The sequence below is a fragment of the Glycine max genome, chromosome 4, assembly GCF_000004515.6.
Source record: "Glycine max cultivar Williams 82 chromosome 4, Glycine_max_v4.0, whole genome shotgun sequence".
NCBI classification, from domain to species: Eukaryota; Viridiplantae; Streptophyta; class Magnoliopsida; order Fabales; family Fabaceae; genus Glycine; species Glycine max.
In genome coordinates, this window is record NC_016091.4 from 49,494,298 (window position 1) to 49,509,477 (window position 15,180).

Genomic DNA, 15,180 nt, shown 5'->3' on the forward strand with positions numbered 1-15,180 from the left:
TACAACGAACAATGGCCAATGTTCTCTCTAAAATTAAAAATAAAGGATTAAAATATATTAAATCTTAAATTTAATCAAATTGGAAACTGAAATTAGTAATAAAATATTTTCTATAAAAAATCATTTTGCCAAGTTGCGCTTACCATTTTGTAATATTTAAAATTCTTGAGCCATTCACCAGGGAAAAAAATCCTACGAAATATAAATAAACCAAACCACTATGAAAATAGATTAGCTTTACATTGATTATGATAGATACAATAGTTTTTCTTTTGTAGGCGATGACAGACTAGATTAGAGAATTGATTGATAAAATCTAAACTCTCAAGCATATCTATCATCTTTGGTGCGCGCCTATATACGTCAGGTTGATAATAAAATGCTTATATATTGAGGTTAATTTACTTTTCAACATTTTTTATTTTATTATGCATTAGAGTTTAATGTTGATGTTCTAAAATAATAATACAATCATTCCATCACAAACTATTATTTATGTGATTTTTAAGATAATTTTATAAAAATTAATAAATTTACCATAAAAAATAATTTGTGATTGAATAAGCATCCATATATAATCCTTTTTCTATATATTATGAGGTGAAATGCAAATATTTTCTTTTGTTCTTTTTTCTAAATTTGTGGACGCAATGCAAGTCCTAATTGATTTCCAATTAGTCTATCCAAGTCTTAACTCACTCGAAGATAAAAATAGCGCAAAAATCATGTGGAACAAAGGTCTAATAATGGGCGGAGTTGAAATTGACATAGCACGCAGATCAGGAATTTGACAAACTAAAAAGAGCCCTCAGATATTTTTAGTCAACAGAATGACAATGTTATTTTTCTTATAAGGGCGGTGATGCAGTTTAAGCCTAAAGTTCGTATAAACTATCAAAATCTTTCGTTGAACCTAATAAGTTAATTAAATGAGTTTTAATTAGGAAATGTTTTTAAGCCCTCATATATTTCTTAAATCTACGAAATACTTCATGTTTTGAAATAAAAATAACAATTTATGTCAACACTAAATTTTTTTATAATTAATGTTTTTTTTCTTCCTTGACATAAGGCGCAAAAGGTCAAAGGAAAAATATACTAAGGTTGTGTTTTAAAACTCAAACTAAATTAGTTATTTGGATTGTTTGATTGTGACTTGGAGATTTGATTGGGTCAAAATGCTTATCAGATCAATTATGTATTGAACCTTGTGTAATTAATGACCTAAGTTGATGGTAAAATCAGCGACCCATTGATCCGGACAAGGGTCACACCCAAGAAAGAAAATATGTTGGACTATATAAGTCAATTAAGATTAGATATAAAATTTTAATATTTTTTTTAATAAAGATTGAATCATGCTGTTAATGACCCACTAATTCAACTATTGACACAGTGACCTAATATAAACAGGTTAATGGGTTAATGGTTCGATGTTTAAAATTATACACTAAGATGTTGACAAAAAGCCTACTAATTCAACAGAAAGAGCTTAAGAAACCAAAGGAGGAGGATCCTCAACTAACACCAAATCAAACAAATCAGACACCTTATTCTGAGCACGAAGGATATGAGAAATAGAAAATTCTACAGGAAGAGAACCAAACCTCCTAATATCATACACATTAGAGTATAAGGATGATTCACCATACCAAAGGACAACACAGACCTTATAGTGAATGTTGTTTGTGAGAATATATATATATATATATATATATATATATATATATATATATATATATATATATATATATATTACCTTAAAACAAACACACCTTGAGGGTTAAGTTTTTCCTTTTTTCTTTTCTTTTACGTTGTTAACCCAATCAACAATTACTCCTAGTATATGTGAGTTTAGGACTTTAGAAGATAAAATGAAGATTCTAAATACCACTTTATACAGGATGATATTACGGCTATTGTTTCTTACACCTCAAAGTTACTTCCTGCGTCTCTTTTTTTGGCTTTCGAAATGGTCAATTAAAAATGTAAATTTACATTATGAAACGCACCCCTCTTTTTGCCTTTTGGAATAGAAGATAAAAAAACATTCCCCAAAGGGTGTAGGAAACAATTTGGAAGTGCAGGAAGTAACAGTATGATATTACTTAAGCAATTGTTCTGCAGGGCCCATATAATGTTCTTCCAATGGATTCTTCATGGGTATTATTTTTTTTCACCTCCTAATTAGATAATGAAAACACGAGTTGTGCAATTTTTTCACCCCAATTAACATAAAAGAATTATGATTATATTGTGTTATTTGATTCCACTCTCAAACAATACAGTGAAACTGTATTTATATTTTTTTTTTTTGTTTTAGAAAACTTCACAATGAAAATACAATTCCATTGTGTTATTCATCCAATAACACAACAAAATCATAATTTTGTTGTATTGTTTTTGAAAACAAAAATAAATAACACAAAAAAAGTATAATTCTGTTGTGTTCTGGGTTAAGAATTACAATGGAATCATTCTTCTATAAACACAATGAAAGTTCGATTTTGTTGTGATTCTTAACCTAAAATACAACAAAATCATACTTCTGCCAAGTATAAAAAATGAAAAAACCTTACAACCAAAAAGGGAATAGAAAGGAGAAATGAGAGGGAGACTTGAGAATGGAGAAGATGACGAGGATGAGGGAGTTGGGTGCAAGGTTTGGGGAAGAGTGAAAGGGAAAGGAAGGCACATGAGAGGGGAAGTGAGAAGAGAGAAGAAGAGAAAGACGATGAGGGAAGGGGAGGGAGGTGAGAAGAATGAGGAAGAGGGAAGATAAAGGGGTGGAGGGTGGGGAAAAAGCTACAAAAGGATACTTTTGTCTATTCTCACTACTTGTTAAAAAATGGTAGTGGAAATAATAAACGTGATTGTGGGAATATCCATTCCCATTTTACATTAAGGGGATATAGCTACAATTACTAACTAGCCTAAAACATAGAAAGCTACGTTGGACGAGGCCCAGTTATTAAATTTGCGCCTCGTTAACCTGGGATCTTCTTCAATCATAACAAAAGAGGTTCAATGTACCCTCTCCACAAAAGAAAAATGGCTAAAATGTTTTTCGTTTTTATAAACTTGAAAAAATTTGAATTCTCTCTTTATAAAATTTTTCATCTGTTTTTTATTCTCATAAATTATAATATGTCAATTTTACAAGAAAAAAATATATTTTTACCAATACAAAATTAAATGAGTTACACAAATCCCCTTCAGATTTACACTTTTTACACATGGAATGGAGTAAATTTAGTTTACAAAAAGGTACGCTGCTACTCCAACAAACAACCAATGAAATTTAGTTCACAAAAAGAGGTTGAAGATTAAATTCGTTGGGAGAAAGGAAGTGAAAATATAAATCGGGGGCTTTCTGCAGGTGGTAGGCAATGAACCAAGTGTTCCCAAGCACTCTAGAATTCTATCTACACCCTTCACGAAAAACGCCAAATAGAATGTAATTCCATCATAGGAAGAGACATCACATTTATGTAACAAGTATAAGCGCTTATATACTTATATACTCTGTGCAATTTCAAGTATATCATATACAAATTACATGAAGTATGATTATGATTGACGGTATTTAAATGACCAAGTAATGCAAATCATCAGTATACTGTATAACTAGGTAAGGTGTTTCTATACATTAGTCATTTATACAACATAACGGCGAAGATAATCCAATCGAGCTGAATGGTTGAGCTTCATAAGAGCCTTGACTTCGTGCTTTCTAACCATTTCCCTAGATATATTCAAATTCCCAGCAATTTCTCCCAACGTTCTGTCACCCTTGCCGTCAAGTCCAAATCTCTGTCTGATCACCAAGCTCTCCTTCGGCTTCAGGGAATCAAGCTAGTGAAAAAAAAAATCTCATATTAGTTGGATAAAATGCCCATGGCAATATGATGTAATTGAATTAGATGCATTACTAACAAACTAAACGAAAGTTTTAAAAAACACAATAACCAACCATATTCCTAGTAAGAATTTTTAGAACTCATCTGTAATAAGATTGCTGTGATATAGAAACTTATTTCTAAAGGCTTTTTGTTCTCTTCTAATGACTGAATCACAATAGCTTACTCATGTAACTAATTCCCTATTTGGTAAAAGTTACTAGTAGTCTGGTGCCTATTAGCCTGGACTCATCAAGAAAGGACACCAAACAAGATTGATGAAAAAAATTTAAAAATATATATTGTCGACAAGAATACAATTATCAATTTATCATACTTATTTGGTTTGAAAATATAGAAATATTAACTACTTTCGAAACATTTCAAATTAAACTGACGTTTTGCAGATCATTATACTAATCAAGTTATGATCATTGTAAACTTCAATAGAATGACATCATAGAGAAAAATGCAGGATCAGACAAAGTGTCAAGAGATTCAGTAGTTACCACATCATCAAGAGCAAGCCTTAGTAGAGCAGGTTGCTTCCTATTATCACCATTAACACCATCATCATCAACAATCCCATTAATGAACTCCTCTTGTGTAGTTGTATGTCTTGAGTTCAGCGAAAGAATGGATTTTGATGCCTTAATTATGTCATGGTATCTTTCAGGGGATATATGAACTCTTTCTATTATTTCTTCCTCTGTTGGTGACCTCTGAAGCTTAAATGTTAACTCAGTTTTAGCCTTTTGGATTTCTGCTCGAACCTGTTCAAAAAGAGGTAGAGAAGTTACACGAAGTTGAGACATATTACAAATAGACAGCCTCACGATTACCAAATTATTATTTTTTAAAAGCCGTATTTTCTGTGAATATCTTTGGCTCCACCACTTTTTTTTCTCTCGTGATATTCTACTTTATTTTAAATCCAAACCTTTCTAAACATATTGCCTAAATAAAAACAATCCTCAATTTTCCCTTCAAGCAATCACAGATAAATGGTTCATTAGAAATTACAGGTTGTTGACATTGAAAACAAAGTATGCTGCTATCAGGAAAATAAAAACTAGAGAAATATAAGTCATCGAATCATATGCTGCTTAAACCAAAAACATCAATCACCATGTGCAGTAAGAATACATACGGATTCAAGTCCAAAGGGAACACGTATGAAGCTTGAGAGAGTCATCGAACGAATGATAGCATGTCTTATCCAAAACAAACTATATGTTGATAACCGAAATCTCCTGTTTGGCTCAAAACGATCAATTGCTGTTATAAGTCCCTTTACTCCTGCCTGACAAAGATCTTGAAACCTAGGGCCACTTGCAAAATCTGTAAAATATTTGTTGATCACGAACAAGACAAGCCGGAGATTGTGCTGCAAAAGATGTGACCACAATTACTGTTTTTAACGTACTCATTCCAAATAATGCAACAAAATGACAGTAATTTCACCTTCACACTCCAAAAGGGAGAGTGAGCAGCAAAGTAAAAGGAATTATACAATTTATTGAAAGTCAAGTCGTAAAAGAATTTAACACTTTAATAACCTTTATGAGTTTGTTTCTAGCAGCTTGACCAACATCTATTGCTTTCTTTACTTGAGTAATGCTCATGTTTGTTGCATCAGCTAGTTCACCATCTGCAGGTTCTCTTGCTAGCTCCTTCTGTAAATCTTCTTTCACTTGAAGCAGTGCCTGGAAATAAAGAATTATGACTTAATGTCAGACACAAAAGCAAATTCTCAGTTTTCACCTAACATCTTGACCTACTATAAAGTTATTATGGAATGGTATTAAAGCCTTGAATCCCTGGTACTCAGCAACAAAAAAGATCTACACTACTATTTTAAGAGAATAATCAAATAAAAGGGACTAAAAAAATTGACAGTAGTTTAATGCTCAGCTTCATAGGTTGCATCAATTTGAACAACCAAGCATGCTCTGAAGAAGAAAGAACGGGAGGTATTCTCATTCTTTTCCAATCCATACTGATAAAATCATTTGATACTGAATATTCCCTAATAAGTTCTTCAATCTTCTCAATTCTGTTCCTAAAGTTTCTTTTCTTTCGAGTCGGAATGACTTCGTCCCCTCTTTTGTTATTCTTTAATGAAATTCTCTGATCAAGAGTCAACCGTTTAGCTTTCTTGTTCTTGTTCTGCCTTCTGACCACCCTATCACCCTTTAACTCCTTTTCTTCACTTTCATCAACAACCTTCTTCCCTCTCCGAGAGACTCTTTTGATTTTATCATCTATACATTCTGCATTACCGGTATGAGAAGCAGGGCTGAGTTTGTATATATTTTCAAGCATAGCAGCAGCTTCATTGTAGTCCACATCCATGGAAGATGGAGAACTTTCTCTCTTAGGTAGTTTGTTACTTTTTCCTATCCTTTTTTTCTGCGTCTTCTTTGCCGTTTCAACCGGCACAGGAATTTTCTCTTGTGTTGCAACCAAAGCTGAGTCATTGTGCTTATCCCCTTTAAATGCTACAATTAAAGGTCTCTTCAAACGATGAGTGGAAAACTTCGTATTGAATCCTAATGGAGTCCGAGAAGCTGAGCCAGAAACAGTCACAACTCCCATACCAAGTTACCTAATAAACTGCGATTAAACAAATTTTCAATGCCAAGATCTTTCAAAATCGAAACAAAACAGTAATTACATCAGCACAAGGAATAGTTTCACTGAATTATCGATCAGTAAGCACATTCTCAAGTTGATCATTAATACACCAAAATAATAATATATGGATAAGTAAACATATTGATTTACCAACCATGAAAATTAAATTTTGGCACGACATGACATGATGAAACATAAGTTGTGGAATGAAATGAACAAGTAAATTAACACATATATGTTGGAAGAAAAAAGAGTCAAGTTAGTTAGCAGGGAAGAGTACCTTTAATCAGCGAGAAGCTAATGAATCCAAAGAGACCTGAGAATTACGGTCACCACAATTTTTTATGTCACAAAAAATCAACGGCCAGGCATAAAGCTAAGTGAAATGTGCGGTGCGTGATGGGAACACGTAAAGTTCAGTTAGGAACAGTAGTGATGACGTGGCGAATGTGTGAAGAGGATTGTGTTTCTCAAGAGTACTTCTGTGGCGCTATTTGAGTCGGGGAGTTCAGTTATTGTATAAGTATAATTTTTTTTTAATTATGCTTTTCTTCTTCAATTAAATGATAACAGTTTTTAAATTTTTTGTTTTATTTCTCTCTCTATCCAAACATATCGATAAAGATTAAGTTAGGAGGATTTGACACGTCTCTAGTCTTGCTAAAGGTTAGATGGGTTCAAAGTTAAATTTAAGAGAGACTAAGGTAAAAAAAAAAAAATTAACTCAACTTCATTTTTATTAAGGTTGGAAAAACTCATAAAAAAAGTGTCCCATCCTTTTCTTAAAATTTAATTCATTTATATATTTAATTATTAACTACAATTTAATGCAAATCCTATATAAAAATTAATAAAAAACAGATTTTAAAATTATGAAGTTATTTTTTAATAAAATTAATAGTTTTAACTTTATTATTTGATCACTATTATAATTTAAATTATAATAATTTAATTATTTTTAAATATTAAAAAAAAACCATGTAAGAATAACATCCTATATATTTTAACTACAAGGCAAGTTCAGGGTGGTAGTAACTACTAACTATTGAGGCGCCATTTCTATAAATTCCAAAAAATTTAAACCTATATTTGAATTTAATCAAAATGGTTTTTTTTTTCCGTTAAAACTAGGTTCAAGTTGGACAAATACTCACACTTTTTGTTGTTATTCTCTTGCTTACAAATAATGAGTAAGAGTCATTTATTTAAGTATTAAAAATTAAGATTAAAATTAAATAAGATATATATTTCTTAAAATATAGTTATTTAAAGTGAGAGTTATTTTACATTTGATTGTTTTTATTAAAAAACAAAATTTTAAGTTAGATGAATATGGTATAGAAAAAAGTTAGATGAATGTAACAATATAAAAATATCATTTACATAAAAGATTATTATAAATTTCTTTTCACTGTCAAGAAACAACAAAAGAATTAGGCACTATGAATTAGGAAATTAAGCACTAGAAATTACACTTCCAAATCAATTAAAACAGCTTTTTTTTTTTTTTACATTTTCTTAGTGGCCCAACCCAATGGGCCATGCTAACAGTTTGGATATGATGCATCTACAGTGATGGATAGCCAGCTTATCCGGAGGCACGCCAGGAAAGCTTTTACTTCCTACACCCAACACCGCTGTGTCTCACCAACTCTAAAAAGAATGAAACAGACCAAACTACCCCTCCGTCCAATCACCCAACACCACTGTGTCTCACCTCCACCCAACCACCGAACACCACTGCTACATGCAAACACCAATAGCCAACACCATTGTCGACAACCATGGTACAAGAAAGAAGGCATGATGGAGTTGGGATGACGAAAGAGGTGAAAAATATGACCCCATTCCAAAAAGCATACTGACATAGTTTTGGAATAGTCTTTCTGAAATTATGTTAGCATGTTTCTGGAAAGATTATTCCATAAGTATAAAAGGCAACACACTAATCCAACTGAAAAGGCAAAGCAACAATGAATCAAACCAAGCCATAAAAGCACACATAGCGTTTTTTAAAGTGCAAACAGTATTTTTACTTTTTAAATAACGCTTGGAAAGCACCATTTAAGTTAAATTCTTAGAAATTTATACTAATGCATATTTACGACCCTTATTCTTTTAATCATGGCCTAATTAATCTGCCGGTGCACAAATGAAAACAGAGTCTGAAATCCCCATTGAAGCCTTGACTCGGTTCCTTTAACATGATACAGGCTCAGTGCACATTTCACACGCCCAAGTCTAAGATGGCATAAAATTTGCGGCTTACCAAACTTTGTTTTATGTACCAACATGTGTTGTTTCCTAGCTCCTACCAATCAAATAAATTCATGTACGAGACCCCAAAAGTAAGAGAAGTTCCCTACCCACTTAACTGTGCTTCTGTTCCAATTTTCAAAATAGTTTTTTTATTTTTATCTCTCTTTAACGTTGACGAAACAAGTTGAATTTGGTTTCTCCATTCATGGCAATAACTGAGATTGAACTGGTCTAATTCTAGACTGTTACTTTTCGGTACGAAGCTAATTCCTATTTTTGAATATTTCAAAAGGAAGGACGGTGCCACTTAATTAATGCAAGTTAAGTAATTCAGACTTTATTCCCATAAATACTCTCTCTATATTAGTTATTAATCTTATTCGAGACACATGAGATATTAAACATTAATGTCTCTTTTGGCTACAACTCAAACAATTATTCACCATTTTGTGAAATACTATTAACTATTTCTTTTTAAATTCAACCTTCTTAACACTATTTGAGATGATATTAAAAATTTAAAAAGAAACTAAAATAGTACAGTTGTATTCATGTAATTTTTTTTGTTAAGATAAAATATAATTTACTCTCTTCGACTTTATCTTATATATTCTGTTTTGTAAGATTTAAAAGCTCTAAATTTATCCTCACAATTTTATTCATAGAATAAAAAATATATCAATTTTAAGTATTATACAAATAATTAAGGATAAAATATTCTACGAGAATTACTTAATTACATTATTCTATTATTTACTTTAAAAAAATTATATCTTTTAATAGATAAATGTTCTTGTATTTTTTTAGTTTATTTTAATATATATATATATATATATATATATATATATAAGTATTTTAACAGTAATGAATAACTAAGAATTAGTTATTTAAAAGTATATTTTTTTCCTTCTTCAATATTATCATCAAAAACCATTTTTGAATATTTTTACTATTTTTTTAATATATATATATATCAATTTTGTTTGTTTATTATATCATATAGGCGAAAATGATTTATTGCAGATTTCTCTTATCCTGGAGCTACCAACTTTGCTGCTGTTCCTTATCATTGCAAATTGATGAACTTACACAGTATATATACGCACCATTGGAAATAAATTTACTGCCCAGCGTAAATGCCAAGGAAATATTATCATTTCTAAAAAGCTTGATAGGTGTATGGTAGATTGTTCGTGGTTCTATATGCCAAGGAAATAAATTTACTCCCCAAAACTACCGACTCACGTGCCCCAAAGAGTGTTCGTGGTTCTATATGATGGTGATTCATTATCCTAACTGCTGTAATATATTAATAATGTTAATAGTTTATAGCTCTGTTTTTGCTGCTATATATGCTTAGTATCCTGCGTAGAAGATCACCAACAAATGTAAAAAATAAATTACAATTTCTAATGAAGACAAAAAAGGAGATTAGAGGTAATCGTGAGCAGAGGGTTTGAACAATTGCGTTGGTGATCTGCAGTCAGTAGTATTTTTGGAGAATTTGAGAAGAGAGAATAGGAGAAAGGATAGTGAGCTAGAGCGCGTGAATGAGTATTTTAATTTTAGCTTTTTATTTTATTTAACAATTGAGACTCATTATTTTCATTCTAATTAATTTCAATAAATTATTTTCATGTGATAGAAAAGAAGCCACATAAGTTTTTTATTTTTTATTTTTATGAAGTTACGCCATTTTTTATTTTGTTTTATCTTTAGGAATTAAAAACTGTATAAGAAAATTTATAACAATGGAATCAATCAAATTATATTTTAATGCCTTATTCTTTGTTAAGTAGATTTGAATATACAACTTTTTATCATTTTTAAACCATTTACAAGTTTATTAAATAATTTCAATTGCATGTATAATATATTTTTAAAATATAAATAAATATTAATCATAACATTAAATACTGTAAATCTTCTTTATCTAAAATTTACTATAGATCATTATTGAGCTAAAATATTTGCCATTTGAATTAATGAAATTTAATAGTAGTATATACAAATATTAAAATAAATAACTTTTGCGTAAATAAATAACTTTAAATTAACTTAATCAATCATCCCCCCCTCTCTATATATTTGTATATATATACAAATAAACGAGTAATAAATACAAAAAACCTTAAAATTAACAAAATTTGACCGCGGAACAAAACAAGTTGTAGCCTGGAAACTGTTTGTACTCAACGTTGAGGCTGCTGATGCATGTATCATCAGAACAAAAAATAATCGTTTCTAGAGTTCAATATTGATGCATGCATAAAATAAATAAAAAGTAAAGATACATATATGTGAAAGAAACATTTGATTTTGAATAAATCGAATCTCAGATTCCATTGTATATTGAAAAAATAAAATAAAGATAGAGATGAGGTTACAATTAAAAAAGAAAAACGTGCATGAGAAACGAAAAATAAAAGGATGATAAAGTGATAATAATAAGCCAAACTATATTTTAAACTAATTTAAAGTTGGGTTGAATCCAGTTAATTGATTGAGTCATTCAGTGTACCCAATCGGGGAAACAGCTGCGACATTTTGACAAAATAGTTTGGTATATACAATCACATATAAAAATAAAGTAATAAATAAATAAAAATAAAAATAATTTTATTTTATAAAATTAATCTTACGTGTCATCATTTAGTTTATTTTTTTAGATTCTATAATTCACGGTTGCAAATATGTATTATAATATATGTTAGTGAGGTACACGGGAGAAACTTCACGCTAGCGAGGATTAAAGTAGAAGGCCAACGTCGTCACACAACCTGTGAAAAAGGTTTCCCTGACAACAACGTTGGAAGGTACAACGGTAACGACGCGGAACAAGGTTTGAAGATTCCTAGTCTTTCTCTTTTCCAAGTTTACCCCTCCCTTCACTCTGACTTCCTTCCTTCTAATAATGCATTATTTTTTTTTCACTGCTCTTGAGAGAAGTCAGAGATTGATGATAAAATTTGTGTTGTGATTTAGTAATCATAATAATATCAAATGGTGTGGAAGAGGGTCAATCAGAAGGATTAAAAGAAAGGTCTGTGCGGAGAATGGGTCAGCAATTGGACCTTCCATCTCATTCCTATGACCAAAGACTAGTCCGAGTAATGAAAAAAATCCACTCCACCACTTTTCTCAGTCAAACTTTCCTTTCCCTTTCTATTTTATGCGCTTTCCCACACTTCAAAATAGCAAACCCCCACCCCTTAAAAATCCCATGCCCATAACATAACACCTCATTCCTAACCCCCCCTTTTTGTCTTAAACTTATTCTTCTGCTACCACCAAACCGAACCATCCTTGGTTCATGTCCTGTTCAGGCCATCTTTTGCATGTGCCACTTGGCCTCTGACACAAACTTTTCTCTTCGGAACCAATCATTTTTCATCAACTTCAGCTTTTACACAACACTTCATTTACACTTTTGTGCTTAGCTTCATCAACATGGACAACATGGGTGACCCAAAGAGCATCATACATGAGCTGCTACAAGGTTTGGAATTGGCAAGGCAACTCCAAGTGTATCTCCACCTGCCAACTTCGTCCCAAGAAACACGTGACCTACTGATCCAGAAGATCATATCAACATTTGAAAAAGCACTTGAAATGGTAAATTGTAAAGGGCCAGTGCCAGCGGGTGAGTCATCACATTATCCCCTAGGGGCTGCATTAATCCGAGTGTCAGATTCACCTTTGAGCAGTAGTCCCCGCAGTGAAGACTCTGATAGAGATTTCAAGGACCAGGACCCCAATGCTTTCAAAAAGAGGTATGTATGGTTCTAAAGTTTCCATACAATCTTTAACATGCAAAAAGAAATTATAAGAAAAATGTGACTCATGCAACTGCCATTGTGGTTGCATTATGATCATGTTACACCCACAGACGGATGGACATGGGGACATGCAGCAGCCCCGAGTCCCTCTCCTCCTTCACACTTTTAATTTACATAAATATGTATTTTTAAGTTAATTAATATAAAATTGTATAAAACTAATTATTTATCTTATTATTATAATAATGATTAACGTTTATTTATTTATTATTATTATTACTGTAATGGTTAAGGTGATAATTCGAATTAAATTGTGTAAAATTAATTATATTATTATTCTTATGATAACGATTAAGGTTATTATATTTTAAAATAAAAATTAATTTTAATTTTATGTGTAAAAATATTAAATATTTTTTAAAATTATTATTTATTAAAAGTTAAACATTTAAATAATTAAAAAAAACTAATTCCCCGTTTAATAGATTTCTGGAATCCCTGATTACACATTAATTAAAATCTTAAAATTACCACCAAAATCAAATTCAGAAACCATTCTTCGAAACCTTTATACTGATAATGTATATTTATAAGTCAGCTTGTTTTGATGTCCTTACCCGTGTTACGTGTACTGCATGTGGCCTTTACAACCCATTAGGGTTGACCTAGAAACTTCCACAAAGTCTTAGTTCAAAATTTATTATTATTATTATTATTGTAAAAAAAATAAAATGGCCTTTACACTAACATCATCATGAACTCCTTTCATCGCAGAAACACTTTGCCAAGATGGACAAAACATATTCGAGTTACCCCAGGAATGGGGGTGGAAGGGCCTCTTGACGATGGATATAGTTGGAGAAAATATGGCCAGAAAGACATCCTTGGAGCCTTGTACCCGAGGTAAAACCAAATTTAACCCTCACAAACTATTATGTTTATATTCTAAGTCTAATGGATTAAACTACATTTATATAATCACATACTTTGTCTGTATGCAGGGGCTATTACAGATGTACCCACAGAAATGTTCAAGGCTGCATGGCAACAAAGCAAGTGCAAAGATCCGATGAAGACCCCACCATTTTCGAAATCACTTACCGAGGAAAACACACCTGCACAATGGCCAACAACGTGGGTTCTTCTTCATCACCAATTCCACCAGAAAACCAAGAACCAAGTTTGAACAACACAAATCCTCAGCAGCAGAATATCTTGCAAAACCTTGAACAACAACAAAGCGACCTACTTTTGAGCCTGCGGAAAGGGTTGAGAGTCCAAACAGAGAACCTAGATTCCCCTGACCAACAATCATTGGTTCCGTTCCGTTTCCCTTTGTCCACAAACATCAAAATTGAAAGCCAAGTTTTCCCTTCCCCTGTGCTTGAAAACTTTATTAGTTCTCCTTCTTATATGTCCTCTGCTGCTTCAGGAATAAGTCACTTTTCAGTGTCTCCAAGTGGGGTGAACAGCTTTGGAGGGAACCCAAATTTGGCAAATTCTGAGTCTCAGATCAATGACATGATCCCAGCCACTACTACTTCAGCTCCAAACTCATCAACCGTTGGCTTAGAGTTCCCTTTTGACCAGTTTGAATTCGATGGCCAGAACTTCACATTCGATAACCCTCCATTTTTCTCTTGAATATGCTCAATTCTGAGAAGAAGCCGAATAAAACACAAAAACTAAATTTTGTTTCTTTTTTTTAAAAAAAAAATAATATTAGAACTAGAAGCATATGATGAAAGTTTGTGGCAACATTCTAGAATAATATGACCCTTTAGAAAAAGAGGCAAAAACGTTTCAATGTATGTCTTAGCTACTTGTGTCGTAGGAATGTGCAAATCTAAAATTGCTTAGTCAATAAGAATTTTCCTTTATCATTAGAGACAGGTCAAGTTAACAGTAGGTTTTTCTTTTGTTTGTTTCCCCCCCTTTTTCTCATTTTTGGACTTTAATATCAGGGTTTAGTTGTACTCATAGAAATGTACGTCGTGCTTCTCTTCTTCCAGTGTTGGTGAAAATGTTCATTTTCTCGAGTCAGAGGAAAGGGGAAAAAAGATATGACCCATTGTATTTGTTTCCAAATCTGTGTCAAATAAACAATCAGGTATTCTTAGAACTAAGCGGGTTAAGGTATTTGATCTTTGACCGTGGAAATGTTCACGCGGACAGAAACAAAAAAACGAGCAGCATTCATGATATTTTAATTGAACTGTGATTTAAGTGGGACAACAATGATTTACACATTGAAAGAGATGAAACTAGGGACACAAATAAATAAGTGGGTCTCTATGATATATATCGAGCATTTTCTCGAGTGAAATTTGAAAATTCTTTTCTATAAAATAAGTTTATTTAATTTTTGTTGACTAAAACTATTAACATGTTGAATATTTTCAAACTGATTTTTTAGCGTTAAGATTTCCTTAAAGAATTAAAATAAGGGTGAAGAAGAATTATAGGATAAATAAACATTCGTAGTCTATGATTTTTTTACTTATAGTCAATTTTTTTTAAGTTTATAAGGTGAAAATTCAAATCTGAAATTTATAAGTAAAATTATTTTAAACAATCAACCCTCAATTTTTCACTCCCACTTTTTA

General features: G+C 31.6%; 2 protein-coding genes across 2 annotated transcripts; one reads left to right on the forward strand and one right to left on the reverse strand.

The window, feature by feature from the left end:
* Positions 1-3,492: 3,492 nt before the first annotated feature.
* On the reverse strand, positions 3,493-6,782 carry LOC100776369 (RNA polymerase sigma factor sigE, chloroplastic/mitochondrial). The gene is made up of 5 exons (XM_006578871.4): positions 5,816-6,782; positions 5,459-5,607; positions 5,050-5,286; positions 4,409-4,672; positions 3,493-3,855 (listed from the first exon to the last, which is right to left on the reverse strand). The coding sequence occupies exons 1-5, from the start codon at positions 6,495-6,497 to the stop codon at positions 3,658-3,660; spliced, it is 1,530 nt and encodes a 509-aa protein (XP_006578934.1). The 5' UTR covers positions 6,498-6,782; the 3' UTR covers positions 3,493-3,657.
* A 5,206-nt stretch (positions 6,783-11,988) lies between these two features.
* LOC100776906 (probable WRKY transcription factor 30) lies at positions 11,989-14,849 on the forward strand. The gene is made up of 3 exons (XM_003523340.5): positions 11,989-12,568; positions 13,349-13,477; positions 13,576-14,849. Exons 1-3 carry the CDS (start codon positions 12,246-12,248, stop codon positions 14,216-14,218), a joined length of 1,095 nt encoding a protein of 364 aa, XP_003523388.1. The 5' UTR covers positions 11,989-12,245; the 3' UTR covers positions 14,219-14,849.
* Positions 14,850-15,180: the final 331 nt, after the last annotated feature.

Bases quoted from the DNA above. Each gene is read 5' to 3' on its own strand.
- LOC100776369 (XM_006578871.4), bottom strand. From the start codon at position 6,497: ATGGGAGTTGTGACTGTTTCTGGCTCAGCTTCTCGGACTCCATTAGGA. The intron at 5,287-5,458 runs GTTATTAAAGTG...CATCTTTTGCAG, and splicing joins CTAGAAACAAACTCATAAAG to CACAATCTCCGGCTTGTCTT. The intron at 4,673-5,049 runs GTATGTATTCTT...CTTTTTGAACAG, and splicing joins TTCCCTTTGGACTTGAATCC to GTTCGAGCAGAAATCCAAAA.
- LOC100776906 (XM_003523340.5), top strand. From the start codon at position 12,246: ATGGACAACATGGGTGACCCAAAGAGCATCATACATGAGCTGCTACAA. The intron at 12,569-13,348 runs GTATGTATGGTT...CTTTCATCGCAG, and splicing joins CCCAATGCTTTCAAAAAGAG to AAACACTTTGCCAAGATGGA. The intron at 13,478-13,575 runs GTAAAACCAAAT...GTCTGTATGCAG, and splicing joins CTTGGAGCCTTGTACCCGAG to GGGCTATTACAGATGTACCC.